Genomic DNA, 18,825 nt, shown 5'->3' with positions numbered 1-18,825 from the left:
ATGGGGGAAAAAATCTTGCATTCGTGCACTTGTCATCTTTGTTGAACTTCTCTGTGACACCACACACATGTTGTGAAACGTCACAATATCATTATTAAAAAGGAAAACAAGTTTTTCAATATGGTTAAAAGATTTTCTTGGAATTGCAGTTTCTTGTAGTTTGGGGTGCTTGTGTGTGTCGTATGTAGTTGAGGTAGAAGTCTAGGTAATTGTAGTCTTGGTTAAATTAGTGGAACAAGTCTGTTAGTTTGAATAAAGGTGTGATTGCTTTTCTCGCAAGGTTTGTTGCGCCCTTGAATCGACCGCAAATGTTGCTCCTAATGAGTTATGCGAAGCAAATCACACTTGTGCTGAGTCGGTTTCAACCTTTAATCACGCTGTTCTCGTGGATCAATTCTAGTCAGGGTGACGACAGCTTTTGCTCGATAGCGGGCGTATAAATACGGGGGTCTGCGAACAGCTCACCATTCTTACTGACATCAGTCGCCGAAAGGAGATCACTGCACTATTCTTCGATCGCTATTGAACTTGTTGAGACGAAGCAAGATGCCCAACCATAATACTGCCCGCTATACTGCTGAGGAAGAGTATCCAGATCTTGAGAAGCACAATAACCACATGTCGCATTGTCTTACCAAGGAAATCTACAAGAAAATGCGAGCAGTCCAGACCCCTAGCGGCTTTACTATTGATAATGCTATCCAGACGGGCGTGGACAATCCAGGTGAAATTTTGCATGTCTTTTGCATTAAGGGTCAAATGAAGTTGCTTAATTGTTTAAACTCTGCTTGAGGTATTGTCTGTGCGTGGATATATACCGGTACTGGCATCGTATATGAAGAAGCCTTGGTGTTGCAGTGGTTAAGTGGGAGTGTATGTTGTCACTTTATCTGTTTCTCCTCTAAGTTATCTTATCTGAAAGCGAATATGCTAAATGCTTTGGCTTAGAATGACCTACTCAATGATTTGTGAATGTCGTACATTAAGTGTTGGTGAATTCCAGGGTTTTTCGAAGTTAACTTTAGATTCATGTTTCTTTTGGTTGGCTACAAGCGACTCAGACATAATGTCTGTTTCGTTATCTTTGGTTACATGGTTTGTTTGAAATACCATCGCGAGGTTTGCCAATGGTAAACTTTATCGTGACCTTGTAAAAGGTGTTTGAAAACGTGGAAGCTCTCTCTCGCTAGGCAGCATGTCATTAGTTTTGTGGTAAATTTGGCACATAATCCGCCAGCTGTCTGCAGAGATTGACGTTCCAAATAGACATGTTAGTCTCAATTAGCACAGTGGCATGCCATATGTCAATAATCACCTTCAGCAAAAAGCCACGCGGTCATCCACCAAGGTCATTTTCGATTGTTACGTGATTGCATAGTATTGATTAAACGGATCGATATTGACCTTCTGTTCCCAGTTGTACACCAGGTACGGTCGATCAATACGCGTTGAGGTCAAATGGGTTTTTATCATTCTATTGTGGAATTTGGTTTCTTCATTACAAACAAATAGTTGCTTCCTTTAAAGCGTTTAACCTCCCACACATGAACTTGTGTGTGTGATTTATTATGTTTAAGGTAAAGTTTGTTGAACTAACATTTCTATCGAACAGAAAAGCTAGGCCCAGTTGTCAGGTTAAGCAAATTTTGTTTTAATAACACCACGAGAAAAAAAGCGAAGAAATATGAATACGAACAAGGCAAAGTTCAGTTGCGAAGAAGAGTACCCAGATCTTAGCACCCACAATAACCACATGGCCCATGCACTCACGAAAGATGTTTACGACTCAATTCGAAACAAAACAACTCCCAATGGCTTCACGCTAGATGGCGCTATACAGACAGGGGTCGACAACCCAGGTAAAATACAATTGTGATTTTTTTTAAATATTGACTAGGATTGTGTTATCTGAAACCTACCAAGGTTTATGGAACAAAATTTAAAAGTAATAATTTAGCGAACGTCATAAAACATTCGGACATCAAGTCCAATTGATAGAGAGGCATTTCGTGACGTAGGCTTATCTGCTTAAGCTGGTGATTTAGTTTAAATCGATCGAAAGGAGCGCATTGTGGAGCTGCTACGTTGTTCAGCCATTGCGATTAAAAGAAATGAGAAGATTTTCATCCCAGAAGCGGCCCGGAGATTAAGGTTTAGAAGATTAAAATTCAAGAGCGTTCATCGAAGCTCGTACTGGTGGTGGTCAGTCTTGCCAGCTGGCAGTAGCAGCATGCTGTAGTCTGCATCGGGTGTCTTGCGATCATACAAGATAGGATATGTATTTCAACAGCAAGGGAGGTGCAATGGACTTCTCTTCTAATGAATTTAACTTCCGTTCATCCGCCTCTGACTTCCGGTCTTTCTCGGAAGTAAACATGGACGAACAAGTGAAAGTTAGCAACTCGTTTAGCGTAGTTAACAGAATGCCAAGCCAGCCAAGACGACAGAGACCCGAGCATGTTGGAGACATCGGCCAGAATACGGCGAGTAAAGTTCCGCAGACAGATGCGGCCGATGCTCCCAGGACTCCTGCACACAACAAAAAACAAAACAAAACGACGACAGCTAATCACAATTCGAAGCAGTCACGAAAAAGTTTGCGCCGAAGTCGTAGTTTAGGCGTTGACACTCAAAGCAGAGCAAAAATTCAGCAATTTCCCTGCATGGGTTCTTCGACCTGCCCTTTAAAAAATAACTCGACACTTAAAAAAGCTCTGTGTAAGTGAAGCAGTACTTGTCCTCTATAAATAAACGTCATCAAAGTGTTAGGAATTTGCTGTGACGTTGCTGTGTTGTTGGCAGGGCATCCTTTCATCATGACAGTCGGATGCGTGGCCGGTGACGAAGAAACTTATGAAGTTTTCGCCGATTTGTTCGACCCAGTGATCGAGGCTCGTCACAATGGGTACAAGAAGACGGATATGCATAAGACCGACATCGACCCCACCCATCTCAAGGTGATTACAACTAACTTCTGTTTGTCGAACTATCTGCTGATCACGTGCAAGAAAAAGTATTGTTACGTTACAGGGAGGTGAAAATATGGACCCGAAATACGTTTTGTCGTCACGTGTGCGAACTGGTCGAAGCATCCGAGGTTTCTGTCTTCCACCACACTGCAGCAGAGCCGAGCGCAGAAAGGTTGAGCAGATCTCATGTGAAGGTAAAATTCATAAAATATTGGGTTCACCGGTGGTTAAAGTTTTGAAATCAACAGAAAAGTAAATCTTGTGTGTAACAGTTACTGAGTAAGTTGGTGTGGTTTTAGCTTTGGCGAAGTTGGACGGCGAATTGAAGGGAAAGTATTACCCACTGAAAGGGATGACAGACCAACAACAGGAGCAACTCATCGCTGATCATTTCCTCTTCGACAAACCAATCTCTCCTCTTCTTCTTGCGTCCGGAATGGCCCGCGACTGGCCCGACGCACGTGGCATCTGGTGAGTGACGTCATAAAAACAAGCTATGTGACATCACATAAGTTTTGACGTGGATTCTGCGCTTATTAAGGCACAACGACAAGAAAAACTTCCTCGTGTGGGTGAATGAAGAAGACCATCTTCGTGTGATTTCTATGGAGAAAGGAGGCAACATGAATGGCGTCTTCAAACGTTGGTGCGACGGACTCCAACTTGTAAGTCGTGTCGTCAGCGCTTGTGACGTCACACCTATCTGACGTCACGGTTGTGTTAATAGGTTGAGAAATACATGAAGGATTGTGGTCACGAGTATATGTGGAACCCGCACTTGGGGTACGTTTTGACTTGCCCCAGCAACTTGGGTACAGGAGTCAGGGCCGGAGTCCACCTGAAAGTTCCAAAACTTTCACAACACTCTAAATTCGAGGAGATCCTCAAGAAACTTCGTCTGCAAAAACGTGGAACCGGTAAAATTTATCTTTTCCGAACCATGTTAACTTCTTACACAAGTTAATGATAGTGCAGTATTGCATAATCATAACCTTGCGGTCTTAATTATTCCGTCACAATATACAGGTGGGGTTGACACTGCTTCGACCGACGGAACATTTGACATATCCAACGCCGACCGACTTGGATTTTCTGAAGTGGAACTTGTCCAAATGGTCATTGATGGTGTTGAGTTCATGATTGACTGCGAGAAGAAGTTGGAGCAAGGCGAGAACGTCGATGCTGCTGTTGATGCCCTGCAGCAAAAGTAGATTGATATGAAATTACGTGTCGTGTGCCGTGAACTCGGTAGCTAATAAGTTATACACCTCTCATTAGATTGTCAACCTGTGGTCGTTTTAATAAAGTTTTCATTGGAATTTGGGTGTATGTGGGTTTTGAAAGAAAGAAAATAATTTAATTGGAAGGATCAGCAGAATTTGTTGAGAATCGGTCTTATTATTTTTCGATTCTGTAAATCCGGATACCTTGCAAAACCGACATTTGACGAGTCCAAGTAATACGGATAAACGTGATCTGCTACGCCAAAAGGCAGTTACATAACCTTTTGCTAATAACGTAGACAGAAAAAAGGTAAACTCATAAGCTCTTCTGGCAAAAATAATTTACGTGGTCGGCGTTAGTAAAAGCTTTCACAATCAACCTTAATCAGGGCAAATTCAAACACCACAGTTATTACCACAGTTAGAGGGAAGCTTGAAACATTACGGTAATTTCCCCAATACAAAACTTATTTTTCTCCCCCTTGTACCACAAACATGTTTCGCAAAATATATTTAAAATTTTATTGAGGCCTTAACAGTAACAAATAAAATAGTAATACTACTTGTATTGTATATTTGCGGCTAAATACTAAAAATTTTAATCGCTTTTAAAGTTTGTAGTGTCAAACTGCGCGTAAATTACAACCGGGAACTAAGTCTGTTAAAGATGTCAGTAACATTGAACGTAGAACGAGAAAATCATTCACAACAACAGCAACTTGGTGGAATTAACAACATGGAGGAAAAAAACTCTGGTGATAAGACTCCCAATATCAATGACCTTCCATACAATGTTCTCATAAAGGTATATATTTTTTAAGTGAATCAATAAATATATATATATATATCTTTTTGAACAAAACTGCTCCTTTGACATAAATTATCGTACTTGCAAAAGAGCAGCCCTGTTTAGATTGTAGTATGCCTGGCTGCAAAAGTAGCCCAATAAATTTAATTTGATTTAGAAACGTGCCTGTGTTTATGGCTGTTTTCTGCATTGCTTTGTACTCGCGCAGTAGAAAATATCATTGCCCATGAGTTATTGGTAGTTACTCCTAAGGGAAAGTTTGTTCAACAAAAAAACTTTCAGATATTTTCCTATTTGACGTTGGATGACCGCTTGCTGGATCTGTGTTTTGTTTGTAAACTATGGCATGAAGTTTGTTTCGACGGATATTTTTGGAGCAAGTTGGATTTTGCAGGAAGAAAACATGTAAGAGATTGTTTACATTTCTGATATCCCTTAATTTGCATAACCCCCTAATTGGCATAAATTCATCATTGCAATGCTAATAGTGATTATGCTTTAGTTTTATTACAAAGAAATGCATAGTACTATTCAGGTAGAAATATTTCATCTCTGCTGATTATGGCGTCCAGGGGCATATTTTTATGTCACGCCACTTTAATATGTTCTTTTATATTGACACAAGTATGGATTTTATCTCTTTTGGTTTAAAGATGACCGATGAGGTTTTATGTCGCTCTGCAACTTACAGCAAGAACGTGACATCAGCAGAATTGCAAAGCTGTGTTAAAGTTACACCAGAAGGATTGATTAGGTTTTCATCTCTCTGCCCCAACCTGACTGAAATTGCTTTGAATGGGTAAAGAGTTTTATGGTTTTCTTAACCTTTGATTGAATGAAACTGCAAATTTGCACCCTGTCCCAAAAATTTGCCTGATCTGATCCAAGTATTTCCATGAGCAGATAACAACTATTATGTTTTGCAGCTGCACTGACAATAAAATTACTGATGTGTTGATTGAAAAAATATGTGAGAACTGTCCATATTTGTCACATTTACACTTTAATTCTGTTAGTATTTCAGACATTTCTATGTTTGCGGTAAGTTTTTTCGTGATATTTATCTAAAGTAGACTTTTATTAATTAACAATTATTGTGTAATAATAATAACTGTCACTGGTTAGGTATTTTATTTTACAAATTAATCTATATTAAATGTGGAAAAATGTTTTTAGTTTGCAAAACATCTACAGCACCTTGAATATGCCGCGTTAAACAACACAAAAGTCACAGACAAAGGTGCAATTGCTGTTGTTAAAAATTGCAAAAAACTAAAACACATCAAACTGTCCAATAATGCCCAGGTAACATTTCATCATATTGACGTTCACATTCCTTAAATCTTTGGTATTTTTATAGATCACAGATGAGTTTGTTAAAGTCCTCGCCGAAGAAGATAAAAAAAATTCCACTGTTGAAGCTGTGTTTGTTGGGTTTACATCTGTGACAGGGGATGGAATTAAATTACTGATTACATTAAAAAAATTAAGGAGGCTCTATTTTGGGAGGGTGAAAAATATTCAAAGTAGAGACTTAAAGTTGATTTCCAACTTGAAGAAATTAAATTATTTGAATATCGGAATGCAGGAAGAATTCAACGATGAGTAAGATTTCTATGTGTGTCGCAAAATATTTTATCCTGTAACTATACCGACCTGTGATTAGCTCTGCGATTATGTTGTAGTTGGTAAAGTGTTTATGTTTTTGTAGATGTCTAGTAGAAATCGCAGGCAACCTCCATGAATTGACAGAAGTTCACTTTAACGGAACTTCCATCACAGACAAAAGTAGAAACCATGTTTGTGGGTTAATTTTTATTTGCTGGTTTTAAATGAATTGTGTATGTGTTCAAGGCATCCCAGCATTGGTAAAAAATTGTCCGCTGCTGGAGGGAGCAGATATCGGACACACGAATGTCTCACATGTTGGGTTGCAGCTTATGTGTGAGAGTTTGCCAAAACTTGAAGAATTGCGCTTTATGAAATGCAAAAAGGTTTGTGTTTTGTGCAAAATATCAACTATGCGCATAACCAAAAAACAAACTCCACAAATAAAATGACATGGACACTGATAAAACCATTGGAGTTATCAAGTCAGGTGCCTATGTCCCTTGTTGCGACACATTCCATACAAAGCGTTAGCCAAAAGCAAAACTCATAAAAGCTGTGTCATCAATTGCAATTGGTGTGCAAAGAGTTATCCTATAGTCTCAATCAACAGTTTTTTCGATTAATTTTACATCAAATCTGTGTGTTTAGAGATGTCTGTGTAAGTTGTTGTATTATGTAACAATCAACATTTTATTCAGGCTGACCAGAATGAGGTCCAGAATCTGGTCAGGAAATTTCCCCACATAAAGTTCGAGACTTTCTTCTTAAGTACCCAGAAAATGATGTTTGGAATTTCTCAACAACAAAGCAATGAGATAACCCTACAAGACCTGGATGCCTTATTGCCTGGTTTATTAAAAATGGAAAAGAAGAAGAAAAGGCAAATAGCTTCAGGAGGAAAAATGGTCGAAGTATAAGATGAAAAATTGCCAAAAGCTCTGAATTATGTGCATGTTTTCTCACATTATACTCGTGAATTGTAGACTGACACATTGTGGTTTAAGTTTTCGCTGCAAATATTGCTTTTTGTGCTTTAGATGTTATTTTTATTTGCTTTGGTGCAAATTGAGCATTGATAATTATAACATTGTTGCATGCACATAAACGTTGCTAATAAAGAGGTGGTACTTGGATTTTTGTGAAAAACTTATGCCGTACAGGCCGCGCCAGTGTACCGAAGTGTGAACACAAAGCATAAATTATTCAAATATGATTAAATAACTTTTTTGTTTCTAGCCCGTAGGGGTGGCATATGTGTTGCCGTCGGGCTGGAAATGAAATGCAAAAACACTTTTTCGCAACTATACAAATAAACCCTCTGAAAGACAGAATACTTTTAAAACATACATTTTACAATTGAAAACGATATTTTGAACTTTTGGCTTTTTTTGTTGCACGGTTGACTGCTTTCACAACACACGTGACAATTCGGGAAAGTGTGACATCATGATGATGATGGGATCAAATCGTTTTCGTTTAACAACTGTTGCGTGTGTAGTTAGTTTACGTTGTAGTCTTTCGTGCAAAATAAACATACTTAAGGTTTAGTTGCTTGATTTTGCATTCTTGCATAGATACCACTTTGCAAATATGGCATCGGGGCCGCCCAAGTTTGTCAAGGCCGTTTTAGGAGAACTTGTTAAAGTTGCAAGAAAGAAGCCAGACCTGACAAATATATCGTCGATCCAAATCCAAATGTGCCCTTGGGATGACCTTTCTCTCTCAACAAAGAAGTTTTGGGTGAATGTTTGTGGAGAAAAAAGTCGGAAGACGAATCGACTCTGTGACATCACAACAACCCTGGCCCACAACAAATCCGAACCAACAATAACTGTTAAATTTTATGATGAAGAAAAGCTTTGCCTTCATGGACAGTATATGTCTTCCGAGGAAATTTTGTACCATTTCAATTCATTTTGTATTAATAAAGCTTTGGGAAAAACAGACGCTCCTTCCACTTTGTTTTAATGTTGTTGAAAAAACTTTTTGTGATGTATGTTTTGTATTAACATCTGTCATTTTATTTGCAGACTGTTTTTAACTCATATAGTATAATGGAGGATTTTGTGAATAAAGCTGAACAACTTTGTAAAGATGCTTTGACTTTACGAGGTGATCCGACTAGCTGGAAGTTTTTGAAATCTGTGGTGAGTTTGACATGAATTTAATTGCATACAATTTTAAAAAGCATGAATTTTGTCACTCAACAGGGAGATGTTAAAGTGTACACGAAGGCATCACCAAACTTTAGAGGAAGTGTGTGAGTATTTCAATATGTGCAGATTGGTTGCATTAATAAAACAGTGGTTTCCAACATTTCTTTGCTTATGGCACCCCAGTACAATTTGTCAAGTTTTGTGGAACCCAATTAGCATCGACCACAAATGCTGCAATCAGCCTTTCTATCTGACTCTGGATAGAGGGTTGTTATCTTGTCCCCTGGGTATGGCATTACACATGGTTAAACCTAATGGTGAAAAGTTACCACAGTGATTACAAAGAGATGGTTGCGGCATCCATGAAAGTGACAAATGACATCCAATGGTATAATGGCACACCAGTTGGGAACCACTGATATATAGGGTACAAGTGAATGCAATATTTGCTTGTTTCACCTTTACTTGAGATCAGGGTTTATTAACAAAATTTACAAACATTTGATAAGGATATAAATTATTTGTCGTTAAAGGAAGTTATTTCAATTTTTGAATTTAGTTAGTTGTGTTATGTAGGTACAAGTTTGTGGCAGAGGTGAATGCTCCCAGCAACATTTTGTATTCTGTGATGAAACCTCCGGCAACCACTGACGAAAGACTTAACTGGGATAAAAGCATTGCACACTATGAACGTCTACAGACAATAAATGAGGTTCAAACAATTTTTGTTGCATATCACACATCTCACTTATTCGGGTTTATTTTTGTTTCAGAATGTAGCAATTGGTTTAATTTTGACACACCCTGCAGCTGGAGGTTTGATTTCTGCTAGAGAATTCATTGATCTCTACTGTTTCAAAACATTTGATTCAGATCAAAATCCAGGTAACATATCTTAGCTGGCTTTGGTAGATAAAGATGATTTCACTGTGGTTTAAACAAACCTATCTGTTTGCTTTGTTGTTTAATTTGATTATTTTTTAGAATACGGCAGCATTTCTTGGATATTCGGTGAGCGCTTTTAAGTTTCTTTTTAAAATTTTCGCCGACCGTTGTTGAGTTATTGATTGCTGAATTTTAAAATTGAATGCAATGTTTTGAAGAAGCCAGAATAGTAATATTTAAATGTTAATGCAGCTATGAGCGTAGAACACAAATCACGTCCAATAACGCGAAACTATGTTCGTGCCAACAACTTCCCTGCTGGTTATGCAGTTGCAAGTAAAAAAAGGTATATAAACTTGTTGCCAACTTTCCAAATTTTGTTTCTCCACATAAAAGTTGTGATTTTTGACAGTTTGTATTAAAATAATACATTTTTCTGTGGTCCTGGATGAGGTTTGTGACAATACAGGGAATTGTGATGTTGTTGATTGCAGTAACCCCTCCCAGAGTTACCTGGAGTTATACGTGAACACAGACATCAAAGGGATGATCCCAAGGTATGTGGTTGAAACTGCGTTGCCATCACAACAAGCGAGCTACATCCAGAGCATCAGAGCCGAGGTTCAGCGTAGAATGGGAAATCAGTGAATAAAATGATTTGGTTTTGTAAAGTACCTGATATTGTGTGATTGCAGTTAAATTTTGTGTGTAAGAAATCCCATTCCGAGTTTACAATATGCTGCTTTTTATTTTAATTTCTTGAACGTTTTGATGCAATTTTTCTTAGCAAATAATTTACTCACAGCACTTCAATCATTGCCAGTATTATTTCTTCTATGCATATTTTTTATTCCTTCTGATTTAAAGTGCCTTAACAATTTTATATCAGGGTATCAATTATGTGTGCTTACGTCAAAATATTTTATCAGCCTACCACAAGATGCCTGTTAGGATTTACAGGCAGGAAAAATTGACCAACGTTTAATGTGTTTTACTCAAATGTAACGAAGATACTTAGAATAGCGGATTTTACGTAACAGCCAGGTCCCTACAGGCAGTAGGCTTCTTTACAAATGGAAATTGGATTACGACGCCCTCAAACGAAACACAAATTGCGAGCCACTGTCCTGCACGACAGTGCTTTTCAACCTGTGGGACCATCCACACTGGTGCGGATGGGTAACACGGTGCGGATGAGTGCGGATGCTGACAATCGCCCGATAATTAGGCTTTTTAGTCCAAGAATTGTTCATATTTGGTTACGTACACTAGCTTCAAGAAGCAACGCTAATCCTTCACCTTAAATCGTCGTCGGTTTCCATTCGTTTAAATTTCGAAACGTCCAAGAAAGGGCAATTTATCATGAAGCCTGGCTGTTGGTATTAGTTATGTACATCCTGGGGTTCGCAAACATTTCATGCGCGGTTTGGCCGCATTGTGCGGATGAAATTTTCGTGCCACAGAAAAGTGCGGATAGAATTTAAAAAGGTTGAAAAGCACTGCTGTACGACATAAGAAGCTGGATTACCACATAATATCAGTGGGATGGGTTGACAAATTTGTCCCTGAATCTCGGTGGATAAACCATAGTCTCGAAATCACTCTTGTGACCAAGCTAATTTATTAGCAAGTGAAGTGCATACAAAATTTGCATAAACGAAACATTTACCCAAATTACTGCAATAATCACAGTTACAAACACACACATCTTAAATGAATTAGTGGTTATGAGTTCACAATGATAATTATAAGCGCACAATGGAAACAGATTGTCTAATTGTCAGGAAGAAGTTTTCGTAATATTTTGACAATAAATTGCAATGCTTTACGATGGGGAAAGTTCGGGGAATTAACAATAATACATAAGGGTATTTGAATACGTTTGATCAGGAAGAGGGTTTGATGTCAAACATACTTTGAAAATTCTGACAAAAAAAATTAAACAAAGTCGCTCAAGTTTTCCAAGAAAATAGAACCTCCAAATTTGTGTGTTTAATCTTGCGGTGTTGGTACCAAAAAAAAAACAATGCAAAATAAACATTGACTATATTCGATTAGCGCAAAGGGTGAGGATATATTGAAGCAAAATAGGAATTAAGTCCACCTTCAGGCTATTAACTCCTGAAGAAGAGCAGTTAAATTATCCAGCGCCACCAAACAATCATTATCCGGACCATCGTAGACGATTTTATCATCGAGGAAACCTCTAAAAGTGCTGTGGGCGAAATCAATCACATGGACTCCGACTTTGAATCCACCCCCGTCGCCTTTTTTATCTGGATGCGGCTCAACAGCGCCATCGTACGATATTAAAATGGAACTTGCGTAAAACCGGAAAGTGTCTTGCTTTACAACGACGCTCCTCAGTTTCTCCAAGCGGCTTATTATTTGTGGAACCACCTCCGCTACAAGTCGCTGTCCGTTATGTAGGAATTGCCTCAGAGCCTCCTTGAAACCGTCAGTCGAAAGTCCTCTCCCATAATACTTATCCCGACAAAGAAATTGGCCGGTAGTTACCTGGTATACCTAAATACGAAGTAAGTTAGCGGTAACCTTAGCTGGAAAGTTAGCTGAAACGACAGCGACTGATGCGGAGTTAACCTAAATACATTCTCCCCAGATTCAGTAATATCAGCGAACTTTTTTCTGTTTATTTACTCTTTATCAAATGTGCTATTCAAACTTTTTCGCGTGCGGCGCATTTGGAATGATTTGCAGCACTTTTGACTGACTGACTTCACTTGTTATTTGCTACTTTTTGTTCTGTTCAAATTGTTGCTTGGTGCCGTTGGAACCCAAAACGACGAACAGTTCGAGACCCACTGGTTTAGTAAATGTGTTATGTCAAAAAGTAAAATGTGTAATATTACCACTGGCGACATTAAACACCACCAAGCCACATGTTCCGGAAGTGACGTACCTGCATCCCTGCTAGTCTGATACCAATACTTCCGGTGCTACTCATCTTGATTAAGTTAACATGCTTATCCTTCTTCTCCTGTGAACATCCCTTCCTCCCCATCTGCGTCCCAATCTTCAAATCAACAACGCACGGGAATTCATATTCGGATGTGACGTCATCCAAGAGTAGGTAACCTGTCAGCAACATAAGGTTGACGGTTCGAACCCCGGCTAAACCAGAACCATAGAAAACCTTTCATAAAGTTCCCGTTGTGTCGAACGTCTTCGAATGCGTTCGAAAACATTTCTTTCATCGTCTTGTCGCTAGATGTCGCCTCCCACAACATCTGAAGGTCAACCTCCTTCCGCAAGGTGTCGCCCTTGAGCGTGCGGTTGATTTCCCTCCGATGTTGTCGTATCGACCAAGGGTTTTTCCCCACAGCCTCAGTCAATGCTTCCTGATCTTTGTCGATCGTCCACGGATGACGTGTAAAACCGTTTGTTTCGTCATACTGCATTCTATCCAAACCCTTGAACATCGTTTGTCTACAACAAGGAGAATTGTTACGTCATTATGGATGTATGGTTGTTCATTTTCTCACTTAAGCACCGCGCTCTCCCCATTGTGCGGCTGGGCGTCTTTCGCTGTCTCGTGTTGGTTGCCAGGCAACGGTGGTGGTATCCACAAACCAGACGTCTTGAATCGGTGTGAATTATCGCTCCCTTTTTCCAGCAAAACGTACAACAACCCTGTTATGACATCATAAAGTGAATCGATAATACGACAATCGTTGTCGAATACATGTATTATTATTTCTTCTGTTTGTTCCAGATTGTTTTTAATATTACGTGCGAATATTTATGACGTAACAAATCCGCTTGAACAGTTCTACATTACGATCTCACAATATGTTTTATCGACAGAAAAATCACAAATTTATCGGAAATACCGTTGAGTTTACCTTTAAGCTTGGGTGTGAATGGTGTGAGGGCTGCAGGTAAACTTAAGTAGAAATTCCATTCCCGAAAAGCGATACTTTTGCATAAAGTTGTTTTGTTCAAACTCAGCATGTGCGCTCGACCGCTAACCTAATGTCACAAATATAACACTGTTACGTCACACAAGGCGTCTGGTTACGGCAGATGTTACAGATCGATAATTCGTCCGTCGCAAAATCTCAAGAACTGCTAACGTGCTGTAATAAAGTTTCCAATTATGGCAAAACGTCGCAATAGCACTTTACGTGACATCACGATAACACACGACTAACCTGATGAACGTAGGCGTCAAGTTCTTGACCCGGCACCATAATATATGACGTCATTTGTGTACGTCACATAGTACTGCGTGGTATTTTTACGTCACAGTATCTATTGTGTAGTAACGCGTCCTGGAAAGAAATGAATTGTTTAATCAAGCGGTATGTTAAGCCTTCGTTATAACCCTAGTGTTTAGGCTGTCAGACTGGCAAGGCAGCCCTTAACTGCTGGTAACCTGACTTGAACAAACATTGTGCTGTTTTTTGTACTGGATCCATTATACTGCTGTTGTTTGGTTCCTGGTAAATACATATTCCCGTGTGAGGATTTCTGGATTGCAAAACTGAAGTTGGTTTACGATTTCCTACTTTTGATCATCACTTTCCGTCTACTTTCTTGGATACAAACACGACAATGCCGCCCTTCGGCTACTTACTGTGACCTCACAAACCTCTTTATCGCGGAGTTAACATTGAGAGAGTTCAAGTTCTGGAACTTGCTCGTAACTATACAATATTTTGCGCGCCCAACCGTGTAGCTATGCTTTGTTACGTGTGAATTGGAATTGTCTTCCACTGAAGCGACGCGAAACTCGAAAGTTGACGACAGCAAGCTCATCAATGGGCGTCTCTGTAGAAACAATTCAAGCGTTCGATTTACCAAGTCCTTGATAGTGACGCAATAAACCACGATTGCCTGACGATGTCAAGATTCTCGCGTTTCGCAGTCGTAGAACGTTTGTGACATTCGTGAATCATTCACTAAATTCTTGTTTAAATAAACGCGGCTCGCGCCATAGATAACCTAACCGCCCAACACAGAAAATCAATCACAGGGTATTGGGAGAATATAATCCACTGCAACGCGCGCGATGCAAACTTCTTCTCTTGTTCTAGCATTAAAAGAAACCAACATTTGGCGGGAAAGATTGCTGCAGATTAATAACGTTTTAAATGCGTTCCCATCAGTTCAATAGCTATGTGTTTTTTGCATCCACACAGTGAAAGGTCAACCAGAGTCAACACCTGTTACACTTGCTTTTGGGTTTGATAAAGTCTGACTTAAACTGGGTTCCCTATTCGACTCAACTAACGCACCCGCTGACGTCACAACTTGTTGAAAAGTTGGATTCGATACAATCCGATATTTCCTATACATCGTTTCTCGAACACAGAAACATTTGTGTCTCATTTAAACAAGGAAATGAATGCATCACACGGCAACTTATTCCATATTAAAATAGGAATTGTGGGTAATGCGGCTAACATGAAATGAAATATTGATAAACGTTGAATTTTATAATTTCAAATGCCTGGCGTGAGTTGCGTTCAGCGTTTAGAGTCTGGCTAGCCTTAATTTTACCAAAAAAATCAAATCATATTTGACCTTCAAATGCAACCGGATTTTACAACTTTCTGTACCTGCGTGGTTTAGACTTTTAGTAAATTCACAAACTAATTTTTTCAATATTGCAATCTTGCAGCACTGCACAGGGTAAGGTTTACTCGAGGAAACTTAATAAAGCAAACCGATCCATATATCGATCAAGAGGCATTCCCTGAGTTTGTGTGGATTGGTAATCCTGCTGACTGCTTTCCGCCTTTTCCCCATAAAACATATTATATAGTGTTAAAGCGCTGGAACCATGATAACATGAGAGCTGCTGACCCTCAATCAACAAAAATCTAAAAACTACGACTGGGTTTCAAAAAACATTATTGGGATTTCATAAAATTGCTGTCTTTCTTGTTCTGATGAAGGCACACTGTGGGCTACATAATAGAAATCATATTTATTAAGCTGTTAGTAATGACGTTATGTTTGACAAAACAGCCTGCTTTATTTAACACAGCTGCCACTACGTGGCGCATTCGCAACATAAATACAGTAAGTCATCCACTTGGTGGCGTTACGGAGCACTCGCAAACTTAAGTCTCATAAGGTCGATATTCGTGAGTTCACCATCAACATGCAACATTTCGGAAAGATCCATTTCGCCATTCATGTTGACGTCACAGTACTGGACAACCCATCCGATCTCTTTTGCAGTGAGATGGTAGAAATATTCCTGTGTTAACGTCACAATGTTTGTCTGTTCCGCTCCACTGATCACACCGTTACTGTCCGTGTCGAGCATCTGTGGAACATATTCTATATTGAACTAACTGCGTTTTCTATGTCGTCATAATACGTCGTTTCTAGAATGTCATTGTTTACATTTCATTTCGGTTGAAGAATTTAATTAAAACTTGTTAATCTTCTTGTGGAATAAACGTTTGTTTTGCACAATACGAGACAGAGTTATGCGGAAGCATTCCAGAATCCCCTTTTATTTGTGTGTGTGTCAACCGGAAATAAAGTAACTTTGTTAAATTTGTTTTCCAAAATGTCGACTTCTCTTTTAAACTGAAATGTTTTTTTCTCTCGTGCGGAATTTTCCCGCGAAAAAAATAGCAATCAACATTTCGCTGCCGATCACGTGGAACATGCGTACTGTGACGTCATGAAACAGATTCTTGCCGTCATTCGTGTCTTTGGCACTTGGCTGCGATTAAGTTGCTCAAATCGCAAAGTGCAAAACTACATATAATAAATAAACAAACAATGGTTAATACCGGAAATATGGTTTGGTTGAAGAATTGAACAATGCACATTGTGTTCTCGGTTCTCGTCACTTTCCCGTCTTTGTTGACGTCACAAACAAAATCCAAGCCACAGAATCTCCCACCTGTTTTAACCACAGAACCTCAATCACGTAACAAACTTGATTCAAAAATTTTCACTTACGGTTTTTCATGTACGACGTATATTTAACCGATATCTCATCCGACGTAAGGATGCCGTCGCTGTTCATATCCATAAAAGTAAACCGGGGACTGTGCAGGAATTCCAAACTTTTAATTGTTTCGTCATTAAAGGAACCTACAAACGATTGTCACGTCACAAAAAATCAATCAATAAGGCTTTAACAAGTAATTTTCAGTATTTCACCATTTTATAGTTTGCAACTTTGTACAAAACATTAAATACTTAATTTACCTGTGATAACGTTTGCAGAAGCAAGAAACAAAATAACGGAAACCCACATTTTCTTTAAAGCTTTTCAATAAATAACTTTCTTAAACCTCAGTGAATCTGTGGAAACACAAAAACCTCAGTCTTAAAAGATTTACATCCATTCAGTCGAAACAAGCAGAAGTTGTTCATTGCAAGAGCTCGGCAGCACAGAGACTTTCCCAACCAGTGTGAAGCTAACCTTCATACTTGCGGCTTTCTTGCTTTCAGCCCAAACATCATCCCTTATATTCACAACGGTTCGCGGGAGAATCGGCAAACTTTTTTCACCAAAACAAATTAATCCGCAGACGCAGACGAGCCGAACAATCGAGCGACAAACCAGAACTTCTCAAATATTTAGCCCTTGTGACGTAATACAGCGCATTTGTTGTTTGTCGTGCCCCGAAGGTAAAATAATTCCTTTTTCTTTAGCTTCCCTTCAATATTTCCTTCAATACTCTTCGTCGACTTTTAGATAAACATCAATGAGTCAAAGTTATCTTCGATTCCAACCGGTTTCTTCTTTCGCAGATTCGTCAAATTTACAGGAAATGTGTACCTATCTATTGTGACATCATCCTACATAATTGTTCCCAGTTCTTTATCTATTGAATACGTAACACATAAGCTCCTTTTACGTCCAAACTTGCGATGAGCGTGCCGAGGCGCTTGACACCTTTATGACGACACAAGACCTTAAGCAAGGTATTTTGTTGAAAACAGAACGTGTGCCGATTGTTTATCGCGTTCAATTCTCGTTGCGTGGATTTTTCTTTCGGTGAAACGTGATATCAAAATTACAGTTGTTGCCGTTTTGAGTCACATGTATTGTCCTATAAATACAAAATTTTATGTTCAGCGGATGTGTTTTGGAATTTAGTCTGATTCCCACAGACTTCATGGTCGGTTTCTTTAGGAAATGGAGTTTTTAGGTTAAACCGACGCCGACTGTTTGTATTCTGTCAAACGAACGAATATACATAGCGCTATTATTGCCTGCCAGACGTAGCATTTGATAAGAATTGATGCATTATCGTTGTGACATAACCCTGAGGGTGTCTCGCCGGATGGTGGACGAAACGTTGGTTACAACAAACACTTACGTAACTTAAGTGCCATTAGTGCAATTCCCATAAAAGAACGATTAATAAACAAAATCGATAATCATACGTTTGCCTCAAAATCCCTAAATTGCCTGTGACGTCACAACCGTGTGCATTTTTATTTAGTTGACACCGCGATGCGCGTATCAATAGTTTCCACGCTTATGACATTGTTCTTACGCTGTAAAAGTATGTTAAAAAGAGCAGATCCATGCATTTAAAAATAATCCCTAAGACCTTATTACATCATGGGCGCACAACCTTTTATTAACACCGGCCGCATCACAGCACAGACTTTATTTCACCAACGGCCGTCAGTGAGTCCTAATTTTTTTACATTTAATTTGACATTTACTTATCTATAAAATTGCAATGAAATGTTAAAATATAACGATTTTTTTTACTTAAAAATCCATGATATTATTCTGTTTTATAACAAAGACTGACCAATTTAATAAGCCAACATTCAGGCAAAATGTACTACAAAGCATGTGTACGGCCGCATGAATCAGCATCCACGGATAGACAAAACCTTACGACCGCAGGTTGTGCACACCTGCCTTACAGGTAATAAATAAAAACAAAAAATAACGTAGGCTATAATATAAATCACAACGACCAAATCGTGATAATAAAGCTGAAGACAGTGCACACCGTTTCAACCTACCAGGTCTCATCAGTGGGGTTTGTGACTTTCCAAGGTTAAGAATGACCTTATGGCAAGGCGAAGACAATTCCACGTCATAGGCTTTGCAGTGCACATATAATTTTGTTAAACACGGATCTGTCCGCTCTTACGGCGAAACAAAACGAAATTCACACCTTTGTTTGGAGGAAAGTTAAAGTCAAGCA

At 39.0% G+C, this 18,825-nt stretch overlaps 5 protein-coding genes across 6 annotated transcripts; 3 read left to right on the top strand and 2 right to left on the bottom strand.

Moving 5' to 3' along the window:
* Positions 1 to 356: 356 nt before the first annotated feature.
* LOC145906731 (creatine kinase, testis isozyme-like) lies at positions 357 to 4,288 on the top strand. 2 transcript variants are annotated; one of them, XM_082994186.1, is made up of 7 exons: positions 357 to 724; positions 2,803 to 2,957; positions 3,031 to 3,163; positions 3,269 to 3,440; positions 3,511 to 3,634; positions 3,697 to 3,886; positions 3,996 to 4,288. In XM_082994186.1, exons 1-7 carry the CDS (start codon positions 547 to 549, stop codon positions 4,178 to 4,180), a joined length of 1,137 nt encoding a protein of 378 aa, XP_082850312.1. In that variant the 5' UTR covers positions 357 to 546; the 3' UTR covers positions 4,181 to 4,288. The 2 variants fall into 2 exon arrangements, with proteins under 2 accessions (XP_082850312.1, XP_082850313.1); XM_082994187.1 differs by lacking the exon at positions 357 to 724 and adding an exon at positions 1,591 to 1,859.
* A 583-nt stretch (positions 4,289 to 4,871) lies between these two features.
* LOC145906730 (F-box/LRR-repeat protein 17-like) lies at positions 4,872 to 7,744 on the top strand. Its single transcript, XM_082994184.1, has 9 exons — positions 4,872 to 4,997; positions 5,283 to 5,405; positions 5,654 to 5,799; positions 5,927 to 6,041; positions 6,177 to 6,305; positions 6,361 to 6,605; positions 6,712 to 6,788; positions 6,855 to 6,994; positions 7,310 to 7,744. Exons 1-9 carry the CDS (start codon positions 4,929 to 4,931, stop codon positions 7,526 to 7,528), a joined length of 1,263 nt encoding a protein of 420 aa, XP_082850310.1. The 5' UTR covers positions 4,872 to 4,928; the 3' UTR covers positions 7,529 to 7,744.
* Positions 7,745 to 8,530: 786 nt separating this feature from the next.
* LOC145906051 (stAR-related lipid transfer protein 6-like) lies at positions 8,531 to 10,580 on the top strand. The gene is made up of 7 exons (XM_082993428.1): positions 8,531 to 8,758; positions 8,822 to 8,871; positions 9,344 to 9,479; positions 9,541 to 9,652; positions 9,752 to 9,778; positions 9,905 to 9,998; positions 10,147 to 10,580. Exons 1-7 carry the CDS (start codon positions 8,666 to 8,668, stop codon positions 10,298 to 10,300), a joined length of 666 nt encoding a protein of 221 aa, XP_082849554.1. The 5' UTR covers positions 8,531 to 8,665; the 3' UTR covers positions 10,301 to 10,580.
* Positions 10,581 to 11,250: 670 nt separating this feature from the next.
* Positions 11,251 to 14,189, bottom strand: LOC145905660 (inositol hexakisphosphate kinase 3-like). The gene is made up of 6 exons (XM_082992916.1): positions 13,825 to 14,189; positions 13,516 to 13,642; positions 13,156 to 13,303; positions 12,807 to 13,099; positions 12,573 to 12,748; positions 11,251 to 12,178 (listed from the first exon to the last, which is right to left on the bottom strand). Exons 1-6 carry the CDS (start codon positions 13,876 to 13,878, stop codon positions 11,759 to 11,761), a joined length of 1,218 nt encoding a protein of 405 aa, XP_082849042.1. The 5' UTR covers positions 13,879 to 14,189; the 3' UTR covers positions 11,251 to 11,758.
* Positions 14,190 to 15,586: 1,397 nt separating this feature from the next.
* Positions 15,587 to 17,054, bottom strand: LOC145905661 (uncharacterized). Its single transcript, XM_082992917.1, has 4 exons — positions 16,853 to 17,054; positions 16,601 to 16,735; positions 16,429 to 16,541; positions 15,587 to 15,950 (listed from the first exon to the last, which is right to left on the bottom strand). The coding sequence occupies exons 1-4, from the start codon at positions 16,899 to 16,901 to the stop codon at positions 15,723 to 15,725; spliced, it is 525 nt and encodes a 174-aa protein (XP_082849043.1). The 5' UTR covers positions 16,902 to 17,054; the 3' UTR covers positions 15,587 to 15,722.
* Positions 17,055 to 18,825: the final 1,771 nt, after the last annotated feature.

This window comes from Ascidia mentula, chromosome 6 (genome assembly GCF_947561715.1).
Source record: "Ascidia mentula chromosome 6, kaAscMent1.1, whole genome shotgun sequence".
Classification (NCBI taxonomy): Eukaryota; Metazoa; Chordata; class Ascidiacea; order Phlebobranchia; family Ascidiidae; genus Ascidia; species Ascidia mentula.
The sequence above is the reverse complement of the archived record's forward strand: the minus strand, read 5'-3'. Positions and strand labels throughout refer to the sequence as shown.